Source organism: Notechis scutatus, chromosome 9, assembly GCF_049901735.1.
Source record: "Notechis scutatus isolate UNSWTSFEM ecotype Mainland chromosome 9, rNotScu1.2, whole genome shotgun sequence".
Lineage (NCBI taxonomy): Eukaryota > Metazoa > Chordata > Lepidosauria > Squamata > Elapidae > Notechis > Notechis scutatus.
Window position 1 is genome coordinate 22,632,753 of NC_142017.1, and position 22,072 is coordinate 22,654,824.

At 50.6% G+C, this 22,072-nt stretch overlaps 1 protein-coding gene across 9 annotated transcripts; it reads right to left on the bottom strand.

Moving 5' to 3' along the window:
* Positions 1-604: 604 nt before the first annotated feature.
* On the bottom strand, positions 605-22,027 carry LOC148129857 (uncharacterized). Of its 9 annotated transcripts, none has more exons than XM_087971845.1 (13): positions 21,831-22,027; positions 18,925-19,144; positions 16,994-17,027; positions 14,652-14,706; positions 14,087-14,210; positions 13,934-13,973; positions 13,434-13,506; positions 13,065-13,146; positions 11,591-11,624; positions 8,888-9,041; positions 8,174-8,249; positions 7,246-7,282; positions 605-765 (listed from the first exon to the last, which is right to left on the bottom strand). In XM_087971845.1, exons 1-13 carry the CDS (start codon positions 22,010-22,012, stop codon positions 620-622), a joined length of 1,257 nt encoding a protein of 418 aa, XP_087827971.1. In that variant the 5' UTR covers positions 22,013-22,027; the 3' UTR covers positions 605-619. The 9 variants fall into 9 exon arrangements, with proteins under 9 accessions (XP_087827971.1, XP_087827970.1, XP_087827973.1 ...); XM_087971844.1 differs by having other exon boundaries at positions 14,652-14,799; XM_087971847.1 differs by lacking the exon at positions 21,831-22,027 and adding an exon at positions 21,582-21,813 and having other exon boundaries at positions 14,652-14,799.
* Positions 22,028-22,072: the final 45 nt, after the last annotated feature.

The following is a 22,072-nucleotide window of genomic DNA, read 5'->3' on the forward strand; positions in this document are numbered from 1 at the left end:
ACCTGGCTCTCCCACAGGGGTTCAGGACTCCCTCAACGTCCCCAGGAAAGGTCCATGGATGCGGGGTGGGGGGAACAGAACCCAAGTCTCCCTGATCTGACTTCAACCCCTTCATCATCCTCCTGCTCTGGCTCTCCAACTGAGCAAAGGCTGGCCTTTCAAGGTGGGCCAGACGCGGAAACACACACACACACACACACACACACACACACACACTTTATCTCTGTGGGAGAAGTGGGGACAGTCCTGCCTGCGGTGCTTTCTCAGTTGCATGTCTGCCACAGATTCCTTTGATCTGACCATTGCCCTGGCAGTGGTTCTTCCCTCTGCCCAAAGTCCCTGGGGAGGAGGACTAGGGCCTGGCTCTCCCTGCTCCTAGCCCAGCACCTTCCGCACTTAACTGCAGGGGTTTCCCAGCTTGGCCCCTTGCTGTTTGGGCCCTTCCTTGAAGGGACTCTGCTTGTGGCAGCTCAGGAAAAATGGAAAATCTAGGATCCCGTCCAGCCTCTGCTAGGCAGGCACTGTCCAGGCCCCCATCCCTGCTCCCCACCACACGGGGCCTTGGCTTCCGTGGCCACAGCTCTCCCATCACCTCCCACCTGCCTGGAAGGACCGTTCCTCAGCGCCTACCTCCTTCTTTCCCGGGCCTCCTCCCTGGGCTGGGGGGAGAGCCCAGATGACACTCGGGGAGGTAGGACCAACGCCTCACTTCCACCTGGATCTCACCATCATCTTCTGTGTCCCTCTCCGTGGAAAAGGTACGGGCTGAAAAAGAGAAAGCAAGGCCAAGAGGTGAAGCTGGGGAGAAATGGCTTCTCAAATAGCTTTAGCAAAGAAAGAGGCATCAGTGTCTGCAGATGGGAACATGGGATATTTGTGGCTCCAGACTGCATAGCCTGCCTGATTCAGACTCTTCTCTTGATCATTAAACAACCTAGATAAGGGGTCTCCAACCTTGGCAACTTTAAGACTTGTGGACTTCAACTCCCAGAGTTCCTCAGCCAGCAAAGCTGGTCCTCCTGACTGTAAATGTTGGATAATTCTTCCAAACAAGTTGTGTTAGCTTGCTGGCTGAGGAACTCTGGGAGTTGAAGTCCACAGGTCTTAAAGTTGCCAAGGTTGGAGACCCCTGTTTTATAACAGAACTTGGTTGGAAGAATTATCCAACAATTACAGTCAGGAGGACCAGCTTTGCTGGCTGAGGAACTCTGGGAGTTGAAGTCCACAGGTCTTAAAGTTGCCAAGGTTGGAGACCCCTGACCTAGATGGCATCTGGACTCACAAGACTCCAAAGTCACCTGAACGGCTGCATGTCTTTCTCTCGGTTGCCATCCTGGCAATTGGCAGGAGACTCTGGCACAAAGGACCTTCACTTCAGGTCCCAGTTACAGGAATGGTCCTGGTCTGTTCCAGCTGGCTCTCTTTCCTTGGGAAGAAATCTCTTGCCTGCCTTAAAACGCAGCTTCTTCCAGAGACAACAGCAGCTTCCAGTTTTCATCATAAATCTTCCTGGGGAATCAAGGCTCCATCTTGACCTATTTTGGGGCCTGGATTGTGTTGTTGTAAGAATAGGATGTCAGTGGGTCTCCACCGGTGGGACAGTTGCCTCAGGTGAGACTCAGTAAAGTGCTCTGACAGAGATAATAACATCCGTATGTTTGTAAATCGAAACATTATCCTGGGAGAAAGTGGCCTTTTTGTTTCAATCATGAGGTCCTTCAATAGAGTGGCAGGATGTAAGATGCAAGGTTGAGAACATCAGTGTAGTTGTGTGCCCCAGTGGTGGGCTGTATGTACAATACACTAAATAGAAAACTAGGACCAATTTGAACAACTGAGGTTCAGAATCTGAGATCCAGGCAATGCATGACCTGTGGAAGCCTCCTTTGACTAGGCTTTTCATTAAAAAGGAGAAATTATTGGGAAGATAACATTCTGGAGAGCATAGCACCATCTTTTCATCCCTGGGCTCCACAGGTTCTTTTTGGAGATCTTCTGACTACAGGTGAAACTCGAAAAATTAGAATATTGTGCAAAAGTTCATTTATTTCAGTAATGCAACTTAAAAGGTGAACCTAATATATGAGATAGACTCATTACATGCAAAGCAAGATAGTTCAAGCCGTGATGTGTCATAATTGAGATGATTATGGCTTACAGCTCATGAAAACCCCAAATCCACAATCTCAGAAAATTAGAATATGGTGAAAAGGTTCAATATTCTAGGCTCAAAGTGTCCAACTCTAATCAGCTAATTAAGCCATAACACCTGCAAAGGGTTCCTGAGCCTTTAAATGGTCTCTCAGTCTGGTTCAGTAGGAATCACAATCATGCTGACCTGACAGTTGTGCAGAAAACCATCATTGATACACTCCCTAAGGAGGGAAAGCCTCAAAAGGTAATTGCAAAAGAAGTTGGATGTTCCCAAAGTGCTGTATCAAAGCACATTAATAAAAAGTTACGTGGAATGGAAAAGTGTGGAAGAAAAATGTGCACAAGCAGCAGGGATGATCGTAGCCTGGAGAGGATTGTCAGGAAAAGGCCATTCAAAAGTGTTGGGGACTTTCACAAGGAGTGGACCGAGGCTGGAGTCAGTGCATCAAGAGACACTACACACAGATGGATCCTGGACATGGGCTTCAAATGTCGTATTCTTCTTGTCAAGCCGCTCCTGAACAACAAACAACATCAGAAGCGTCTTACCTGGGCTAAAGAAAAACAGACCTGGTCTGTTGCTCAGTGGTCCAAAGTCCTCTTTTCTGATGAGAGCAACTTTTGCATCTCATTTGGAAACCAAGGACCCAGAGTCTGGAGGAAGAATGGAGAGGCACACCCTGCAAGATGCTTGAAGTCCAGTGTGAAGTTTCCACAGACTGTGTTGATTTGGGGAGCCATGTCATCTGCTGGTGTTGGTCCACTGTGCTTCATTAAGTCCAGGGTCAATGCAGCCGTCTACCAGGAGATTTTGGAGCACTTCATGCTTCCTTCCGCAGATGAGCTTTATGGGGATGCTGACTTCATTTTCCAGCAGGACTTGGCACCTGCCCACACAGCCAAAAGCACCAAAACCTGGTTCAATGACTGTGGGATTACTGTGCTTGATTGGCCAGCAAACTTGCCTGACCTGAACCCCATAGACAATCTATGGGGCATTGCCAAGAGAAAGATGAGAGACATGAGACCAAACAATGCAGAACAGCTGAAGGCCACTATTGAAGCATCCTGGTCTTCTATAACACCTCAGCAGTGCCACAGGCTGATAGCTTCCATGCCACGCCACATTGAGGCAGTAATTGTTGCAAAAGGGGCCCACACCAAGTACTGAGTACATATGCATGCTTATACTTTTCAGAGGTCTGATATTGTTCTATGTACAATCCTTGTTTTACTGATTGCGTGTAATATTCTGATTTTCTGAGATTGTGGATTTGGGGTTTTCATGAGCTGTAAGCCATAATCATCGCAATTATGACAAATCACAGCTTGACCTATCTTGCTTTGCATGTAACGAGTCTATCTCATATATTAGTTTCACCTTTTAAGTTGAATTACTGAAATAAATGAACTTTTGCACGATATTCTAATTTTTCGAGTTTCACCTGTATTTACAGAACCTAAACATGTTGAGTGAGGATGAGAGCTTGCTTGAAAAGCTGTTCACGGTCTAGGAAAAAGAAAGAAGTCAAAGTAAGCTGAGGTAATTCAGGCCATCTGGTATCCAGAAAGTTGCTGGGAAGCTTGATTTCCAGAACGTACATTCTGTGGCCTGGACATGCCCACTGAAGAGGGAGCTGTCTCTTGCGTGGGTAGTGCTCCTCCATCCAGAGAAGCATCAACAAAGAGCCCAGATGTTCAAACAGCAACTCCATCTTAGTATTTTCATCACCGTAAATAAGCCTGCTGAGCCAAAAGGAAGATATTGTTGCAGGCTCCTATTGTTCCTCCTCGGTGGGGCACATTCCGGACTCTCAAAAGCCTGGCCAGAACTGCAGATGCTCCTGCAAGGCCCAGCAAGAATCCTGGGAAGCAGTTCGGTTGGAGTTGATTTCACAGGAACACAAGTAGCCAAAGTTGGTGCCAAAGATCACAAACGGTTCTCTCGGGTTGCTCCAGGACTGTCCTTTTCCAGGGCCATCATTGGCTGTAGTTGTTTTGGCACTCAGACCGCCTGCTCCGCTGGGTCATCTTAGGATGCAGCATGTGATGCAGACAGCACAAAGGGCACCGGGCTAAAAGCACGGATTAGCCCCAATCTGCAGTTAGAAGCCCAAGGTGACTCAGGCTGCCTTGTTTACTGAGAAACCAGACCTGATCTATTGGCAGGAAGTAACCACGCCCCAAATGGTTGGTCAGCTCTCCAGGAAAAATGGATGGAGCCACACAAGGCTATCAGAATAACAGAGTTGGAAGTCTGCACAAGCAGGAGACCCTATACCACTCCAGTCAAATGGCTGTCCAGTCTCTTCTTAAAAGCCTCCTGTGATGGAGCACCCACAATTTCTGGTGGCAAGCAGTTCCACTGGTTAATTGTTCTTATTGTCAGGAAGTTTCTCCTTAATTCCAGGTTGCTTCTTTCCTTGATGAGTTTCCATTCATTGTTTCTTGGTTTGGCTTCTGATGCTTTGGAAAATAGCTGAGCCCTTCATCTCTGTAGGAGCCCCTCAAATATTGAAACACTGCTATTAGGTCACCCCGAGTCTTTCTTTTCATTAAACTAGACCTATCCAATTCCTGCAACCATTCTTTGTACATTTTAGCCTCCAGTCCCCTAATCATCTTTGTTGCTCTTCTCTGTACTTTTTCCAGAGTCTCAACATCTTTTTTACATTGTGGTGACCAAAACTGGATGGAGCATTCCAACTGTGGCCTTACCGGGGCCTTATAAAGCAGCACCAACACTTTGTGTCATCTTGTTCTGGCACTCACTGCTAAAGCCTGCCAGCAGGTGAAAGGCTCTTGACCAGGTGAGCACAATGATCTGATGCCACAAGAGGGAAGTTTGATGGGCTTTGGACTGGCCGTGTTTGGAGGGACGTGTGATCCCAGCTATTGAGAAACCTGTGGCAACTTAAAAGTTAGCCATTTTATGATGACATATATTTTTTGGGAGAGAAGATTCTTCTCAGATTTGGAGATGAGGTCCAGGAAAGTGTTGGCTTTGTTTTTTGTAAAACCCACAGAACGTCCCAGTGCAGGCGGAGGACCAACACACGAAGCAGTCCTGCTGCAGACGTGGTCCTGACTGGGGGTGGGCTCTAGAGACAGCCCTGGTTGGGTCTGGGAGCAGAAGAGGTGAAGAAGAGCAGGAGCAGCCAAGCAAGGAAGGTCTCAAAATGGTGGAAGAAGAAACAGCCGCGACTCTGAATGCCAACTGAAAGCCCATCCCTTGCCCCCCCCCCCCACCTGGCTCCCTCGCTGCTCTGGCCAGATCCTGCTTTTCGGATCACATACGGAGTCGAAGCAGGCAGCGCACACCCCTCTTGACTTCACAACCAGCAGAGTCACTGGAGACTTTGGGAGACGCTGCAGGGAGAATCCCTGCTATTCTCCAGGAATCACAGAAACTCTTAGCCTTTGCATCCTCATGGAAGGGATGCCACTCAGGGGAACGTCTGCCATTTTATTTGATTTCTAGTCCTTAACGGTGCTACCAGGGTCTTGCTGATTTGGGGCAAGCTTTGTAATGTGTTCCTACACTCCAGCTCCCATCCTCCCCAGCAAAATGCCACCTCTACAGAAAGAGTGGGACTGTGACCTCTGCCCAAGGAGGGGAGCCCAGGGGAGGCTTTCCTTTTTGCCTCACCCTCAGCCTGGAAAAGCAACAGAGGAGGGAAGGGTCCCCACATGTTCGCACAGACCCACTTTCACACAAAGCACAGCCCCAGGGCTCTTGCCCAGCAGGTTCTCCATTCTCTGCCATGCAAAGGGTCATGCCTGGGCTGGGCTGGGAGTGAGAAATTTTGAGGACACAAAGTCCCTAAGTTGTCCCTCTGTCCAGTGTGGCTTTAACCAGGACACGTGACCTGTGGCTAAGAGGAGGGACGATCTCAAAGGCCACAGTCCCCAATTCTCCACAGGTTGCTTTTTTGCATAGACTTGTAACCCAGAAAAGCGCCTCACACTCAACATCTGCTATAAGGTTTCCTTTATTTCATTTTGGAAAAGAGACCCTCTGAACTCTGGTTTTCCATGATTCTGACTCAATGTTCACCCCCCAAAAGTCAGGCTGGCTTCACTTGGTTCATGACAAGAGATCTCCAAAGCTATCCGTGTCCATTTGTTTCAGGGGTGCTGCTAAGCCCCCTTGCTTGCTGAAACAAAAGGAGAAGGGAGGAAAGTTAGATGGGCGAGAAGGCCGGCCCTTTCCTCACAGGTAAGTGAGCTGGTGCTGCTCCTCAGGTGGGCTTGGCTCCACTTGCAGCTGCCAGAGGGATCCGGGGCGGTAAAGCAACGGCCTCTTCTGGGCAACCAAAGGAATGAATGGGATGCCTCAATGGCTGTTGGATTTGTTTTGAAAAAAGCACAGTTGGCTGCTCCCAACCACGGCTTTTTGGAGGACCATCTCCCAGGACTAAGTGGGGAATCGCCGCCCTTCTGCATGGATCCCTGAGACGGACCCTCCATCCACCCCTGCCACCCCCAAACTCCCCTTTCTGAATGGAGATAGAAAATGCTGGGACTTGCGGCTTGAGCTGGATTTCTCTCAGAAACCCAACATCCACCTTCGTATGGAATTGAAAATCAGAAGATGAGGAAACTAAGGGCCAGTTCACAGGTTCACAGTTCATGCCGTGGGCTGCCCCACTGAATGTGTTCATGCAATGCCACACTTATGGTTTAACCTGTTCTCTAAAACCCCTGTTGTCTGAACCTTGGCTCCACTGGCCTTAAAAATACTCTGGGTTAAGGAACCGTTCTTGCCAAGGATTCCTTATTCAGATGCATCTAAACTGAAACCCATCAAGTATATTGAGCTACACTTTCCACCACCTCCATCAAGCAAGATCCCGTTGTCCATACAGCGGTTGCTGAGACATCTGCAGCACACAAAATCAGACCCCCACAGCCCTTCTCCCAGGGGCTGCACTTGCCTCTCTGATACCAGCTAATGGGACCCCCCTTGCAAGAGGCTGTAGGCTCCACGTGGGATGGGGCTACAGCCAGGCGTCTTGGAGGAACAAAAACTGGGGGGCAGCCATGGCTGCCTAACAAAACAGCATGAAAGGGAACCAACACCGGACTTACTTTCTTCTTCTCGGCCTAGGACTGCGCTCTTGGTTTGCTGGGGGAGAAAACAAGCAGGAAGACAGTTAGTGGCTGCTCTCCCACCTCTTCCACTGGCTGCATCCAAGAAGTTGGTGAGCCTCCCTGCTCCGACAGAGAGACGAGGACCATCAAGGCAAGAGATATTCCGCCTTCTTCCCTGCCACAGGAAAATCCCCATGCCTGAGTCTGCGGAAGCCTCTGGGGGTCACCCCTTCCTTCTAGCAGCCAGAAGGAGACTGAAGTAGGTGAACAGCAAGTTGGACTAAGAGCTGATGTGTTGCTGGGTGAACACCAACCTGGGTCCTGGCTAAAATCCTTCTGAAAATGAGATTCACCCAGGAAGCCCTTGCAGAGGCTTCTGGGTTTTTGAAAAGACCTTTCCCTTTCCTTTCCTTTCCTTTTCTTTTCCCTTCCCTCCTTCCTTCCTTCCTTCCTTCCTTCCTTCCTTCCTTCCTTCCTTCCTTCCTTCCTTCCTTCCTTCCTTCCTTCCTTCCTTCCTTCCTTCCTTCCTTCCTTCCCCACCCCCATCCCACAATGCCTATTTGCTCTCAGGCGTGGTCCCTGCTTGAAGCTTGGTAGGGCATTGCTGGGACCCCAGGCCAACTCGCTGCAGAACAAGACCAGCAGAGAGAGACATCGTTTCTCCAAGGCCTTTGGGAAACCCCTTTGCCAGACTCGACTGACCAACAAGAAGAACCAATTTCCTTGATGGTTCATGGCACCTGAGGCATCTCTTGGGCAGAGATGCTCAAGGACCAGGGAGCCCAGTGGAGCTCTTTCACTCCTTGCTTCCCTCCCTCCTAAGCAACCTTCTAGCTTCTCTCTTGGCCTACACTGGCTAAGCAAGCTGATGGCTCTGGCTGCAATTGCCCCAACTCTGTAACCCGAGAAGGTTTTCCCTGCTTACCTGCCCGTCTTGTTTTGCTTTGGTCACTGGCTGGGGCATCGCTTTCTCCAGTCCCTGAAAGAAGCACTTGAACAGGCTGTTGGGGAGGGAGGAGGGTCTCATTAGAAGGACTTCCAGCTTCTCCCTTGTTCCCAGTCCAAAGCCCTGCCCAGAGGCCTTCCTGACTGGAGGCTGCGGGAGGCAGCTCTTGTGTCCCACCCCCCCGCTAAATCATCCCTGGGTGTTTGCTAAGAATTGCGCTCAGGCTCTTGTTCCGCCCCAGGGATGGTGGCTGCTCTTCCTTGCTCCTTTGCCTTCTCCTTCCTTGTCAAACTATCTCTGGGCTCAGGGAAAAGCAAAGGCCTGGTTACAAGGCTATTTTCTCTAGCTCCAGATCTTGTGTGATCCACTACGCAAATGTGAAGTGAAAAAAACAAGAGCATTTTCTTACTTAACACTTGGCTCTTTCCTCTTTCCTGCTTCTCCTAGGTCTCTAGTAGAGCTTAACGAATCTTTTTCGTTCATTCTGTCTCTTCTCCACCATCAGAGTCTGGGAAATGCCAAGGAAGTGGGGGGTGGGCCAGGCTCTCTTGGCGCAGTCACCCAAAGTGGCATCTCATCCGCCAGGTACCCCAACCACCACTTGGCAGCCGCCCTCCTCCAAACCCCAGTTCAACCCAGGCTGCGACCCACCGGACATCCCCCTGACTCAGGGGCTCTGGAAGGCTCCCCTACCTGTGGGTCCCGTTGCCCCCAGGTCTCTGGGGAAAGAGAGGGAGGCTGAGGTGGGACTGCTTGTCAGACGAGGCTCCAGTGGAACCGGGAGGACTGGCCAGGAGGGGTTCACTCTGCGACGACGACGTCACTCGCCCGCTCCCTTTTAAGTCAGCTGGGGAGGGTGTACATGGAGGAGGAGGAGTGAGGGAGGGGCTGTGGTATCCCCAAGCCATCCGAATATTTGGGTGATAAAATTCCACCGTCAACACTCAGCATGGCTTTCATTGATTAAAAAGGCAATACACAAAAGACAGTTGAAAAACCAACACAAATAACTTCTACTTTAAAAATAAAATCAAACTATTTTTTCTAAATAGAAAAATAAAAAATAAACTTTGCCTGACTTTCCTTCTCAGGGACACCTGAAAGCAGAACCGATTCCAAGGACTAATGTGCAGCTCAAAGGAGGCTTAAGGGACAGAAATTCCATGAGCTTCCAGCAGATTTTCTCCGTTTCCCCAGACTCCCAGGAGTGAGATGTGGGTTTTCAGTGGCAACCCCCTCCCTGACTCTGGAACCTCAACCCTTTCCTGATATCAAGGCCTGGATGCCTGTTGGTACCATCTTTTCATGGCTCTGATTATTCAGATGCTGGATTCATAGTTCTCTGCTTAGCAGTTGTGAGAAGTGTGAGTTAAGAGTTGGAAGGGACCTTGTAGGTCATCTAGTCCAACCCCCCACCCACCCAAGCAGGAGACCCTGCACCAGTTCTGACAAATGGCAGCCCAGTCTCTTCTTGAAAGCCTTCAGGGATGAAGCGCCCATAACCTCCGAAGGCAACTTCTGTTCCATGGGTTGATTGCTCTCAACTGTCAGGAAATTTCTCCTTATTTCCAGGTTGTTCAGTTTCCTTGTTCAGTTTCCATCCACTATTCCTTCTCTGGCCTTAAATGGCCAACAACAAGAGAGGCTTGTTCCTGACACCATCCAGAGAAATCCATGGAAAATTATATATAGGACTGACCCCCATCCCAACGGGAATAAATATACTGCTCAAAAAAATGAAGAAAATACAAAAATAAGACATCCTAGATCTGAATGAATGAAATATTCTTATTAAATACTTTGTTCATTACATAGTTGAATGTGCTGACAACAAAATCACACAAAAATTATCAATGGAAATCAAATTTAGCAACCCATGGAGGTCTGGATTTGGAGTTACACTCAAAATTAAAGTGGAAAAAAAAACTACAGGCTGATCCAACTTTGATGTGATGTCCTTAAAACAAGTCAACATGAGGCTCAGTAGTGTGTGTGGCCTCCACGTGCCTGTATGACCTCCCTACAACACCTGGGCATGATCCTGATGAGGTGGCGGATGGTCTCCTGAGGGATCTCCTCCCACACCTGGACTAAAGCATCCCCCAACTCCTGGACAGTCTGTGGTGCAATGTGGCATTGGTGGATGGAGCGAGACATGATGTCCCAGATGTGCTCAATTGGACTCAGGTCTGGGGAACAGGCGGACCAGTCCATAGCATCAATGCCTTCGTCTTGCAGGAACTGCTGACACACTCCAGCCACATGAGGTCTAGCATTGTCGTGCATTAGGAGGAACCCAGGGCCAACCGCACCAGCATATGGTCTCACAAGGGTTCTGAGGATCTCATCTCGGTACCTAATGGCAGTCAGGCTACCTCTGGTGAGCACATGGAGGGCTGTGCGGCCCCCTAAAGAAATGCCACCGCACACCATTACTGACCCACTGCCAAACCGGTCATGCTGGAGGATGTTGCAGGCAGCAGAATGTTCTCTACGGTGTCTCCAGACCCTGTCACGTCTGTCACATGTGGTCAGTGTGAACCTGCATTCATCTGTGAAGAGCACAGGGCGCCCGTGGCGAATTTGCCAATCTTGGTGCTCTCTGGCAAATGCCAAACGTCCTGCATGGTGTTGGGCTGTAAGCACAACCCCCACCTGTGGACATCGGGCCCTCATACCACCCTCATGGAGTCTGTTTCTGACCGTTTGAGCAGCCATATGCACATTTGTGGCCCGCTGGAGGTCATTTTGCAGGGCTCTGGCAGTGCTCCTCCTGTCCCTCCTTGCACAGAGGCGAAGGTAGCAGTCCTGATGCTGGGTTGTTGCTCTCCTACGGCCTCCTCCACGTCTCCTGATGTACTGGCCTGTCTCCTGGTCACGCCTCCATGCTCTGGACACTACGCTGACAGACACAGCAAACCTCCTTGCCACAGCTTGCATTGATGTGCCATCCTGGATGAGCTGCACTACCTGAGCCACTTGTGTGGGTTGTAGACTCCGTCTCATGCTACCACTAGAGTGAAAGCCCCGCCAGCATTCAAAAGTGACCAAACCATCAGCCAGAAAGCATAGGAACTGAGAAGTGGTCTGTGGTCACCACCTGCAGAACCACTCCTTTATTGGGGATGTCTTGCTACCTGCCTCTGCTTTCCACCTGTTGTCTATTCCATTTGCACAACAGTATGTGAAATTGATTGTCAATCAGTGTTGCTACCTAAGTGGACAGTTTGATTTCACAGAAGTGAGATTGCCTTGGAGTTACATTGTGTTGTTTAAGTGTTCCCTTTATTTTTTTGAGCAGTGTATATATATCAGTGTTGCATCCCATCAGGGTTTAAGGATTGCCAAGGCCTCCTGCCCACTGACTCCTTCAATATCAGAGGGTTAGTCACTCACCACTTCCTTCAGCAGCTCTTCCTGGGGTCCTTTCCTGGTGCAGAAAGACAGAAGAATAAAATGAGCATCCAAATCGCAGGGCCAAGAGCAGAAAAAGCCACCATGGCCCCCACACAGACCTGGGATCCAAGAGCTCTGAGGAGTGTATAGCAAAGGTACAACAACTAAACCTCAATTGCTCTGAAACCCATGGATCAGTGACACACATTAAAATGATGCCGGTCATATTCAATGCGGGTTCTTGAGTTCCCTAAGCACAGAAGCTGCACGAGCTCAACTTTCTGAGTGGTTAGAAAGAGGGTGCGCTGGCCATGGAAATCCAAGCATGACAGGTGTCGGGGTCCAGCTCCCCCACCCCAAACAAACCCTACAATTAATTCCCCCCCTTTGTGATCTAGACCAGGAGCCTCCAACCTTGGCAACTTTAAGACCTCTGAGAGTTGAAGTCCACAAGTCTTAAAGTTGCCAAGGTTGGAGACTCCTGGTCTGGACTGGCCATGTGTGCTGTATAAGTGTGGCCAAAGGACAAGAAACACCACATGGAAAGGCCACTGGAGCAGGGAGAAGCAAGCAAGGTGCTTCTTGATGACAACTTTCTTCTGATGCTTCAAAGTTTGACTGAACTGGGGTCTTGGCTGGGCCATCGACATCTGCAAAGCCTTTAAACACCCAGGTGGAGAAAGGCTCTGGCTGCAGCTCAAAAATTCCAATTGCACCTTGTCATAATCGAGGTTAAGGAACTGTTGTGGTTTGCCAGCAGCCGGTGCAGCTGGCAGAGGAAATGGACAGTGGGGAAGAACGGGGACCAGTCAGGGAGTATGAGGAGGACTCGGGCGAGGGTCCTGCGTCCGATGCAGAGATGGGGCCGGGGCCATCTGGGAGTGGGGTGCTGCCTTCGGAGCCTCCGGAGTCTAGCAGCAGCGAGGCAGAGGAACAAGGGGAGCCTGTTCCCAGTGCGCGTGTGCACAGAGCTGCTAGAAGGCAAGAGCAGCTGAGACAAAAGGGGCGACCTGAGAGTAAGGCTGGGAGGTGACTGCCCCTCCCGTAAGACATAAAGGAGGAGCAAAGAGGCAGGAGCCTTTGCAGGAAGCAAAGTAGTTTGATCAGTTTCGAGTCATCCTGGAAGTTGGTTGGTTTTTTTCTTGTACTTTGGTTGGTTTCTTTTATAGTTAATTGGATACTTCTGTTTTTGGCAGCATTCCACAGAACTGAAAGGTGGATGCTTATCTCGGGGGACTGTTTGAGATTAATTCCGGCTGGGAATGAAAACAATTCCCAGCACTGCAATAAAATAGCTTTTGTTTTTAAAACAAGTTTGTGCATCATTATGGTTGACGAAGCCTGGGTCAGAACAGGAACAGAGATTTACACAGATATGATCTTATATCCCTATGGATTTAGCTTGCATGTGCCAAGAGTTCTTGATTCCTTGGCTGGATGGATTAGAGGGTGCATTTGCCTCCCTTGCACTCACCTCGGCCTTTCTCTTGTTCTCTGGCTGAGGCATTAATTTTTCAAATCCTTCCATCAGCCAAGTAAATACTTTCCCCACATTGCTGGAAAGAAAAAAAGGAGCCCTGGTTAAGAACCCAGGCAGCTCCCTCAGGGGAAGGGACTCAGGGCCTCGGGCTGGGATCGAGAAAAGTGATCCCAGCCCAGCCCAGCCCCACCTCTGCCCTCCTGCAGCTGCCACGCTGGACGTGGGTGAGGGGGCTCCAACCAACCCCGGACTTCCCAGGGGCCCCTGGAGCTGCACTGGCCTCAGAAATAAGGACACCACGGAGGGCCAACTTGGAAGGTTTCTTCCTTTTTTAACCCAAGCCCAGAGCCCGGGGGTGCTTACGTGTTATCTGGGGCGTTGCTGTCACTGCTGGATTGCTCTTCAGGCTCTTCTTCTGACTCAAGGACCATAATGGCTGAAAAGGAGAAAGGTGCCTGATGACTCCATGCGTGGAAATGCCGTCCAGACAGAGGTGGGATTCAGCCGGTTCTGACTGGTTCTCAAGAACCAGTAGTGGAGATTTTGAGTAGTTGGGAGAACCGGCAAGTGCCACCTCTGACTGGCCCCGCCAACCCCATCTCTTCTCTGCCTCCCATTGAGTCCCAGCTGATCGGCCGGGTCTCCTTTGGTTGCCCTGCCCAGGAGAACAGAGCTGGAAAGCAGGTTGGTGGGGTGGGGAGGGAAGGGAAGGGGGATTTTGCAGTATCCTTCCCTTCCCCTGCCATGCCCACCAAGCCAGCCCACAGAACCGTTAGTAAAAAAGAAAATTGAATCCCACCACTGAGCCCAGAGCTCTAGAAGCCTCCTGCTTCTTCCAGGAAAGGCACCTGACCGACACTTACCTAATTCCTCCTCTTCTTCGTGGAAGCTTTGGATTTCTGTCTGAACAGAGACCAAAAACAGTCCTTGTTACCACCAGCACCAGGATTCCCACCAGGAACTCCACCTCCAGAGAGAAATCCAAAGACGGCCACCGGCACCTCCTCCTGCCTTACCTCTTCTGGAATATCAATGCTGGCCTCCAGGGTCTTTGCATCCGGGACCTGGGAGCTCCCCGGCAGCTGTGGGATGGCCTTCTGCAGCCTCTGGGAGAACCAGAAGAGGAGCCCCTGGCCAGCCCTGGGAGGAAGTGGGAAGAAGCTGGGGTGGAAGCGCCAAGGACCGGAACAATGGAGCAGGCCAGGGAGGTCATTTGGCCAGAACGGTCCTCAGATCACGGGCCAAACTGCAGCTCCGTTTGCAGAATTCCTCCCTGGGTCCTTCTCACCTCGGCCCTTCCTGCTGAGACTCTGGCTTTTAGGCTCTCAGAAGGCGAAGCTGGCCCAGGTTTGGCCGCTTCCCCTTTTTGCCCCATCTCATGCCCTACATAATGGATTTCAGCCAGCCAAGGGATCCTTTCTCCCCCGCAGATCCAGAGACCGGCCCACGTAGGACAGCAACCCACCATTTGGCCAACTTAACTTCTGGACAGCCTCCAGCAGGTGCTTCAAGAGGCTGCTGGGGACAAGGGTGGCCTCCTCCGCCACTGGGGAGCCCTGGAAAGAGGGAAGCAGCCGGTACCTTTCCCTCGGCAACCACAGGTCCACGGGGCCCAGGCCTTCCTCTGGGGCGGATGCTGTTGATGGGGGAGAGAAAGCTGGTGAATCTTTGGGGTGAGGGCAGGTCTTGGCTGAGAGGGCAGAAGGGGCTCCGGAGGCCTCTTGGGAACCTGTCAGGACCACACGGAGGTCAGAAGCCATTTCTTCAAAGCCACGTCAGATGGTATCCTCTGCCCCTCCCCCCCCATCTAAATTCTACTACTGCTTCCAGTAGCAGCCACTCTTTTTACTCAGGGGTGGTTGCTGACTTTCACCAGGGGACTCCTGGCATCCTTTTCCTTCCCTGGCCGGAGCTCCTGGGACCGGGGATCAGCAACCCTGGGAGGACCAGGGGCCCCTGCCTGCCTCTGAGAAGGGACCTGAGACCAACACTGGGGCTGCTTTGGCTTCTTACCCAGGAACAGTCCATGTTTTACCCAGGGTAAAGTTAAAAACAATCTTGCCAGACTAAACCTGTACGACTTTGACCCCAATGGATATGCCCTGGGAGCTTCTAGGAGTGGCTATCCTAAATCTCTCCCTCTTCCCTAATCCAGCTCCAGACTGTGCTATCTCTTGTCTCCCTCCCACCCGTGCCCCCTCCTTCCTGGGCATCTGCCACTTTAGTCCATCTCACCACCTTCTCCACAGGCACCGTCCCTCACTGGAACCCAGTCAGTGTAACCGAAGGGTTCTCTGAAAAGTGGGCATCTCTTCTACTGGTAGTTTCTGATTACAGTCGCTAAATGATATGGTTGTTAAGTGAGTCATCACACGAGCAGGCCCAATTTAAAAATAATCTTTATCCTGGTGGCCACTGAGTGAATCATGCAGTTGTTAAGCAAATCCGGATTTCCCAATTTACTTACGGCTGGGAAGGTTGCAAATCACCATCGTGTGCCTGAGAGCTGGTTGCCAGGTGCCCAAATTGTGAACGTGACAGGGCACTTGTGCAAGGGTCCCAACTTTAAAGGCAGGTTGTAAGCCCCTTTTTCCAAGGCTGCCATCATTTCAAATGGTCGTAAAGTGAGGACTACCTTAATGGCCCCTCAGTTTTCTCACAATGCACAAGGAAGATAAGCCTGGGGCCTTGCGAGCTTCCCGTGTGTCACTGAGAAGAGACCAGGAAGCAAGATCCGAAAACGGGGTGGAGGGGACGCTCAGGAAACCTGACGCTTCCCAGGGCCAGGATGTGGCCGCATCCAAAGTGGTTTCTGAAGTTTGGAGGGTGGGCGACTATTTCAACCCCCCATTTCAATCCCCATCATGACAGTTAATTCTGCTATGTTTTTTGCCTGGATTCACCTGAAAATGAGGGTACCAAGAGCAGATTCTGAGTGACGTGGAATTGACGCGGGGTCTTTTATGCCTCTGAGCTATCCTAATCCCAATTACAAGATTGAATTTTTTAAAAATATGACATGTTAAACATGTTGACTAAGTAAAATGCTGAAACTGGTCCCCTAGAGCAGGGGTCTCCATCCTTCTCAACTTTAAGACTGTGGACTCCAACTCCCAGAATTCCTCAGCCTGAGGAACTCTGGGAGTTGAAGTCCACAAGTCTTAAAGTTGCCAAGGTTGGAGACCCCTTCCCTAGAAAAGAAAAGGAGAATCTTACCTCCCTTTTTTATTGGATGGGCTGATCCTTGTGGGGGCAAGGGGAGCCTTGCACAGATACCCGTGTCCCGAGCCACGAAGGCCTTAAAGCTGAAAAGTAGCACCTGGCATTGCACTCTGAAGCCATGTGGCCACTGGTGTGGCTCCCACGGCAGGGGTGTTACATCAAGATGCTGCCCTGACTTGAAGGGCTTCATTTGGCCAACTTAACTCCTGAACGGCCTTCAAGGAACATCCCTGCCTACTAGGGAGACTGAGCTGTGGCCATCAGGAGTTACCAGCCCCTTCCATCTTTCTCCCTGTCTGAAGAAGAAAGATTAAGAGAATACTGCAGAATATTTTTATAGTTCTGAAGATTTTTGTAGGTGAAATAGTATACACAACTCCGTGGTACAAGGATATTGCAATCGCCCTCTGCAAAATTTTAAAAGATGCTGAAATAATATCAATGATATATATCAAATAATATCAATTAATCAATTATAATTATGGTATCAATTATAAATAATATCAATGAAATAACATCAAATAATACCAATGGGCCCACTAGACATTTTGTGAATAAGTAAATATTGCTCCCGGTCTGGGGAGGGGGAGACCCAAAGGAGGGAAAGGAGTTTCCCAGGAACCACGTGGGATTCTTCCCCACCGGGACCTGGCAGAGCCTGGGCACCTGCCCACCACAGCTTTGATGGGGAGCTGAATTACCTTCTGCTGGATTGCAGCCATCTCCTTCTGGCAGCTTTAAGAAAAGAATCACACGAAACATCAAAGCCGTGGAACATGGAATCCTGCGTAGCTTTTTCTCTGGTAACATCACACTGCTAACTAGAGCATACAAAACATTTGCTAGACCAGTACTCGAATACAGCTCATCAGTCTGGAACCCACATTACGTATCTGATATTAACACAGTAGAGAAAGTCCAGAAATATTTCACAAGAAGAGTTCTCCACTCCTCTACTCATTGCAGAATACCTTATGCCACCAGACTCGAAATTCTAGACCTAGAAAACCTAGAACTACGCTGCTTTCGGTCCAATCTAAGTATAGTATATAAAATCATACATTGCAATGTTCTACCTGTCAATGAATACTTCAGCTTCAACCATAACACAAGAGCAAACAATATATAGAAACTCAAGGTAAACTGCACCAAACTTGATTGCAGGAAATACGACTTCAGCAACAAAGTGGTCAATGTCTGCAATACTTTACCTGACTCTGTGGTTTCTTCCCCAAACCCCAAAAACTTTAACCTGTCTACTACAAAGCCTGTCTACTATTGACCTCCCCCCTTTCCTAAGAGGTCTGTAGGGGACGTGCATAAGTGCACCAACGTGCCTACCGTCCCTGTCCTATTGTTTCTTTTTTTATTTTTCTTATATGTACCCATTTCATGTATTCATAACTATGTTTATGCTTATTCCTGTTATCTTATAATCGCTCGACAAAATAAATAAATAAATAAAATAAAATAAAATAAAATAAATAAATGGAACAGCCAGCAGGAGGCCCTGAGTCCTGACTCCATCCTTGCCGGCCTCAATAGTTCTGAGCGGATTCTGCGGAGCTTCCTGAGCGCTTGAGGGAGGGAGGCCAATCTGGTCAGCCCTTCAAGGCAGACCAGACAAGGAAACCCAAGCCAGACATGCTAAGACTATTTTTATTATTATAAGATCACAGTAACAAAATCTTGCAAATCTCCCCCCACTCCTGCCCTTATCTTCATCATAATTAGAGAGGGTCTCATATGAGACACTTTTTCAGTTATGATTCTGGCCCAGACTCAGATTTCTGTTCTCTTTTCTCTAATTGCTGCCTTCTTCGTGCCTTCTTCGTGCTCCCTCTTCCTCCTGTTCCTCAAGATGATTCCTTCCATTGACTGCATTTTGTGACTGTCTAGTTACAGAAGCAAGCTGAAGCAACAACAAAGGTTGACCTGGGTCCAGGAACAATGAAAGAAAGAGTGGCAGATTAAAGGCGGCCTTTAATGTCCCCACTGGCTTTGAGGAGCCCCAGGGCTGGAGGTCCTGATCCGTAGGTCCCATCCAGCTGAATTCGGCCTCTTTCCCCGTTCCAAAGCCCCTGTGCGCCAATAAGCAAAGTTGAGGTGCTGCTGGAAGCACCGTTGGGTTGTCTGCTCTCTGTGAATGATTGTGTGTGACTCGGTTTCCTTTGGTTGTGCTAAAGTGTGTTGAACTTCAGCTGCTTTCGTTCTTGGGAAGACAGACTGATGTTCTCACCACACCAGGTGGGCTCTCAGTTGTTGGCCATTTCTGAATAAAATGAATAAAGCAGAATCGAGCCTGGCAGTTCTATGCATTGTGGGATCCCAGCAGCTGTTTTGCCAGAATGCATGTTGCACAGTCTATCCCACTAAGCCCCTACATGGCGCCTTCACTTTAGCAGAGTCTGTTGGGTGAATGCAGCCACACTGCCACAGCCTCTATAGCTACTAGCAGCCAAGTGGCCAATGCAACTTCGGACCATGACACAGAATGATCTAAGGGGGCCCTGAAAGGTCCATTTTTCCTTGGGAAAAACAGGAGAACCGATTGGGTTTTGCACAACCTCGCTCGGCACTAGCCTTCTGTGCAGGTAAGAGAACTAAGGGCCACTCCAAGGCAGCCACTCACCTTCTGGGCAGGTTCTGGCCTGTCCACAGCTGCGCTCTGTTCCAGGGGTCCATCTTTCTCTCCCACCACAGAAATGTGGATTTTCACAGGAGGCTGGGGTACCACCTTCTCCATCCAATCAAACATCCTGGCGCTGGCAGAAGAAGGGCAGGGTGCAGCGTTGACCCAGGGGAGGCCCAGGAATTGGATGACCGAGAGAAGCTCTGAGACCAAGAAGCAACTGGAAAAGAAACCCTGGGGGAGGCATGTTGGAGGAGGCGCCGGACAGTTGGCTTGGCTCAGAGAGGGCCACCAACGCCAGGCCTTCCTGCATCCCCCTTACACTCTCCTAGAAGGACAGGGATGACTGTTGGGAATGGTCCAAGAAGCACAGGGGCCACAGTGATGGATGGATGCTCTGCCAGTTCTGATAAAGCCACCTGCACTATTTGGCCCCATCAAGACAAGACACTGGGGGCGCCTTTGCTTAAGCAGCTGGCAAGTCGTGCTCCATCCAATGGATCATTTGGCTCCATTTATCTATCCCAGCCTCACTTGGAATCTGCCTCCCATGTTCTTCAGAGTTGCCTCGGGAGGGTTCTTGCAGCCAGTTGGGCCTTTTGCCCCTTAGGCATTGCCACACTGCAGTGTGTGGCTGTCCTACTTCTAGGGTAATTGCTGTAAAATCACAGCACAAGGCTCCGGTTAGTGGCAGGGAGGGTTCAAGTCAAGAGGGCAGCCCAAATGCAGCAATTGAACCTCCGCCTGCCTTTTATGCATGGCACCTTGACTGGTGAAGCTGCGCTGGCATAGATCATTTTGAATTGTCCCCAAAACAGAAACATGATCTGCATCAGGGGTCTCCAAACTTGGCCACTTTAAGACCTATGGACCTCAACTCCCAGAATTGCAGTTGTTAAGTGGATCATGTGGTTATTAAGTGAATCCAGCTTCCGCCATTGACTTGGCTGGTCCAAAGCCAGCTGGGAAGGTCACAGATACCGATCACATAACCATCGTCATCAATACAAGCTAGTTGCCAAGTGCCTGGATTTTGATCACATGACCAAGGAGATGCGGTGATAATTATAAGTGACCTGCCATGAGCAGCTATTTTAAGTGCTGCCGTTATCTTGGAACGGTCACTAAACTAATGCTTGTAATTCAAAGACCACCTGAAAACTGTGGAGGGCCTTGCATGGATGCAGCCACTGGATTCACCATTTTCACCGGGTCTGCATCTGCTGGGCAAGTTCCCATTCCTGGGTCACTCTGGAGAGCCGTCTTTGGCCTTGGATGGACGCACACACACACACACACACAAACACACACAAACCTTTAGCACGGGAGTCTCCAACCTTGGCAACTTTAAGACTGGTGGAACTCCCAGAATTTCTCAGCCAGCAAAGCTGAAAGTTGAAGTCCACCAGTCTTAAAGTGGCCAAATTTGGAGACGCCCTGATCTAGAAGGATCCTGATGGCCAGGGAATCGCTGGTCCGGTGAAGCTCAAGCCCGAAGCAGAACCAGCAGGTGCAAACACCGCATCCCAGTTCCTATGTGGTGGATGACTACAGGCAGCAGCGCAAAGCAATCCCCTCAGTCAGGAAAGCTTCCTGGGGTCGTGGCTGAGGGTTTTAAGCTCGATGTACAGACCCGAGAGCCAAGGAGCCCACCTGGGAGATGGTCCAGGCTTTGGCCACAGAAATGTTCTGGCCTCTTTCATTGGGAAGAAACCGGCCAGGGATGGGAAACCTCAAGGAAGCCATTCCAGTTCAAGTGCTAGAGGGCAGGAGCTGCTCCTCAGGAGGCAACACCCATTGGGGGGAAACGGATTGTGTTTTGCTCCCGTTTGTCCAGCTCCGGGCTCAATTGCTCTGCCCTCCGTCCCCCAACCAAAGATCCAGCGGCAGCTGCCATGTTCACACTCTCCATGCTACCACTGGCTCTTTCACCAATTGGGGAAATGGCACCGAATAACGGACTCGCCATGGAATCACCGAGAGGCAGGTTGCAACCAAACTCTAGTCAGCTCAGCCCTTTGATAGCAGAACCAGGTAAACCTCCATCATTGGATGCATTCAGATGGCAGCTGGAGAGATTTGCTGGGGAGGTTGGGATGCCTACCGGGGGGGTGGGGGGGTGTTGCAGGCACAGGCAGACAGACGCATATATGCACAAGCCGCACACGCACGCTGATAGATGCAGAGAGGGGGTGATGGTCAGAACAAGCTATTATCAAGCAGAGAGAGACAGGCTGCACTGTTATGATGGCTAAAGACCAGCAGATCCTCAAGCAGAGAAGCAGCTTCCCAGTTGCTCCCTTGCTCTGCTGGGATCAGGGCTGCACAATGAGGCCACCCAGGTATTCCGCGCAGGTGGCGAGCAAGATCCCAGCCCTCTCCTCCCCCTGTCAAAGAGCCATTTGGGGCAGCATTTCCCCCTCTTCTCCCCATGTCCAGGTAGGCACCCTAAAGCCTGAAGCCAGCCGTCCTTTGCTGAGGACTCTGCTGATGGGGCTGAACCCGAGGATGGGAGGCTGCTTGGAAGCCCAAAGCTCCCCGCTTCCCGGGTGGGCCAGGGATGAGCCCCAGGGACCTGGGAAGGGGTGGGGGCCCAGGGCTTCAGGCTCTGTCTGCTCTGGGAGCGCTGCCTGCCTGCCTGCCGGGGCCACACTTACCTGGAGCAAAGCCAAGGGGAGGCGCCTGCCCCCTTTCCTACCCCAGAGGGAGGCAGGCCAAGGGAGGCAGGTAAGGTGGCCGTCTGCCTCCCGCTGCTGCTCCTCGAAAGAAGCGAAACAGGTGATCTGGGAAGCCAGCCACGCAGCGGATCAATTAGCTCAGAACAGAGAGTGCAAACTGGATTAAGGCAGCAGGCTTGGGCTCAGAGCCCAGAGAGCAGCACTCCCTGACCTGCTCAGCCCACTCACCCCCATCCACATGTGCAGACAATGGCCTTGCGTAGAGGACACGGCCTGTGGGCGAGGGAAGCAGGTCGTGCATGGCGGGAAGCATTGCAAGAGGAAAGCTTGAGGGCCCCGGGCCCCTGACAGGTAGCCTCGGTGCTGCCAGCTAAGGGCAAACCCCCTTCCCATGCCACCTGGATTTGCATCAGCCTTCCCCCACCCCCCCTCCGTAGGGGAAGTCTACCGAACTACTCCCAGATAATCCA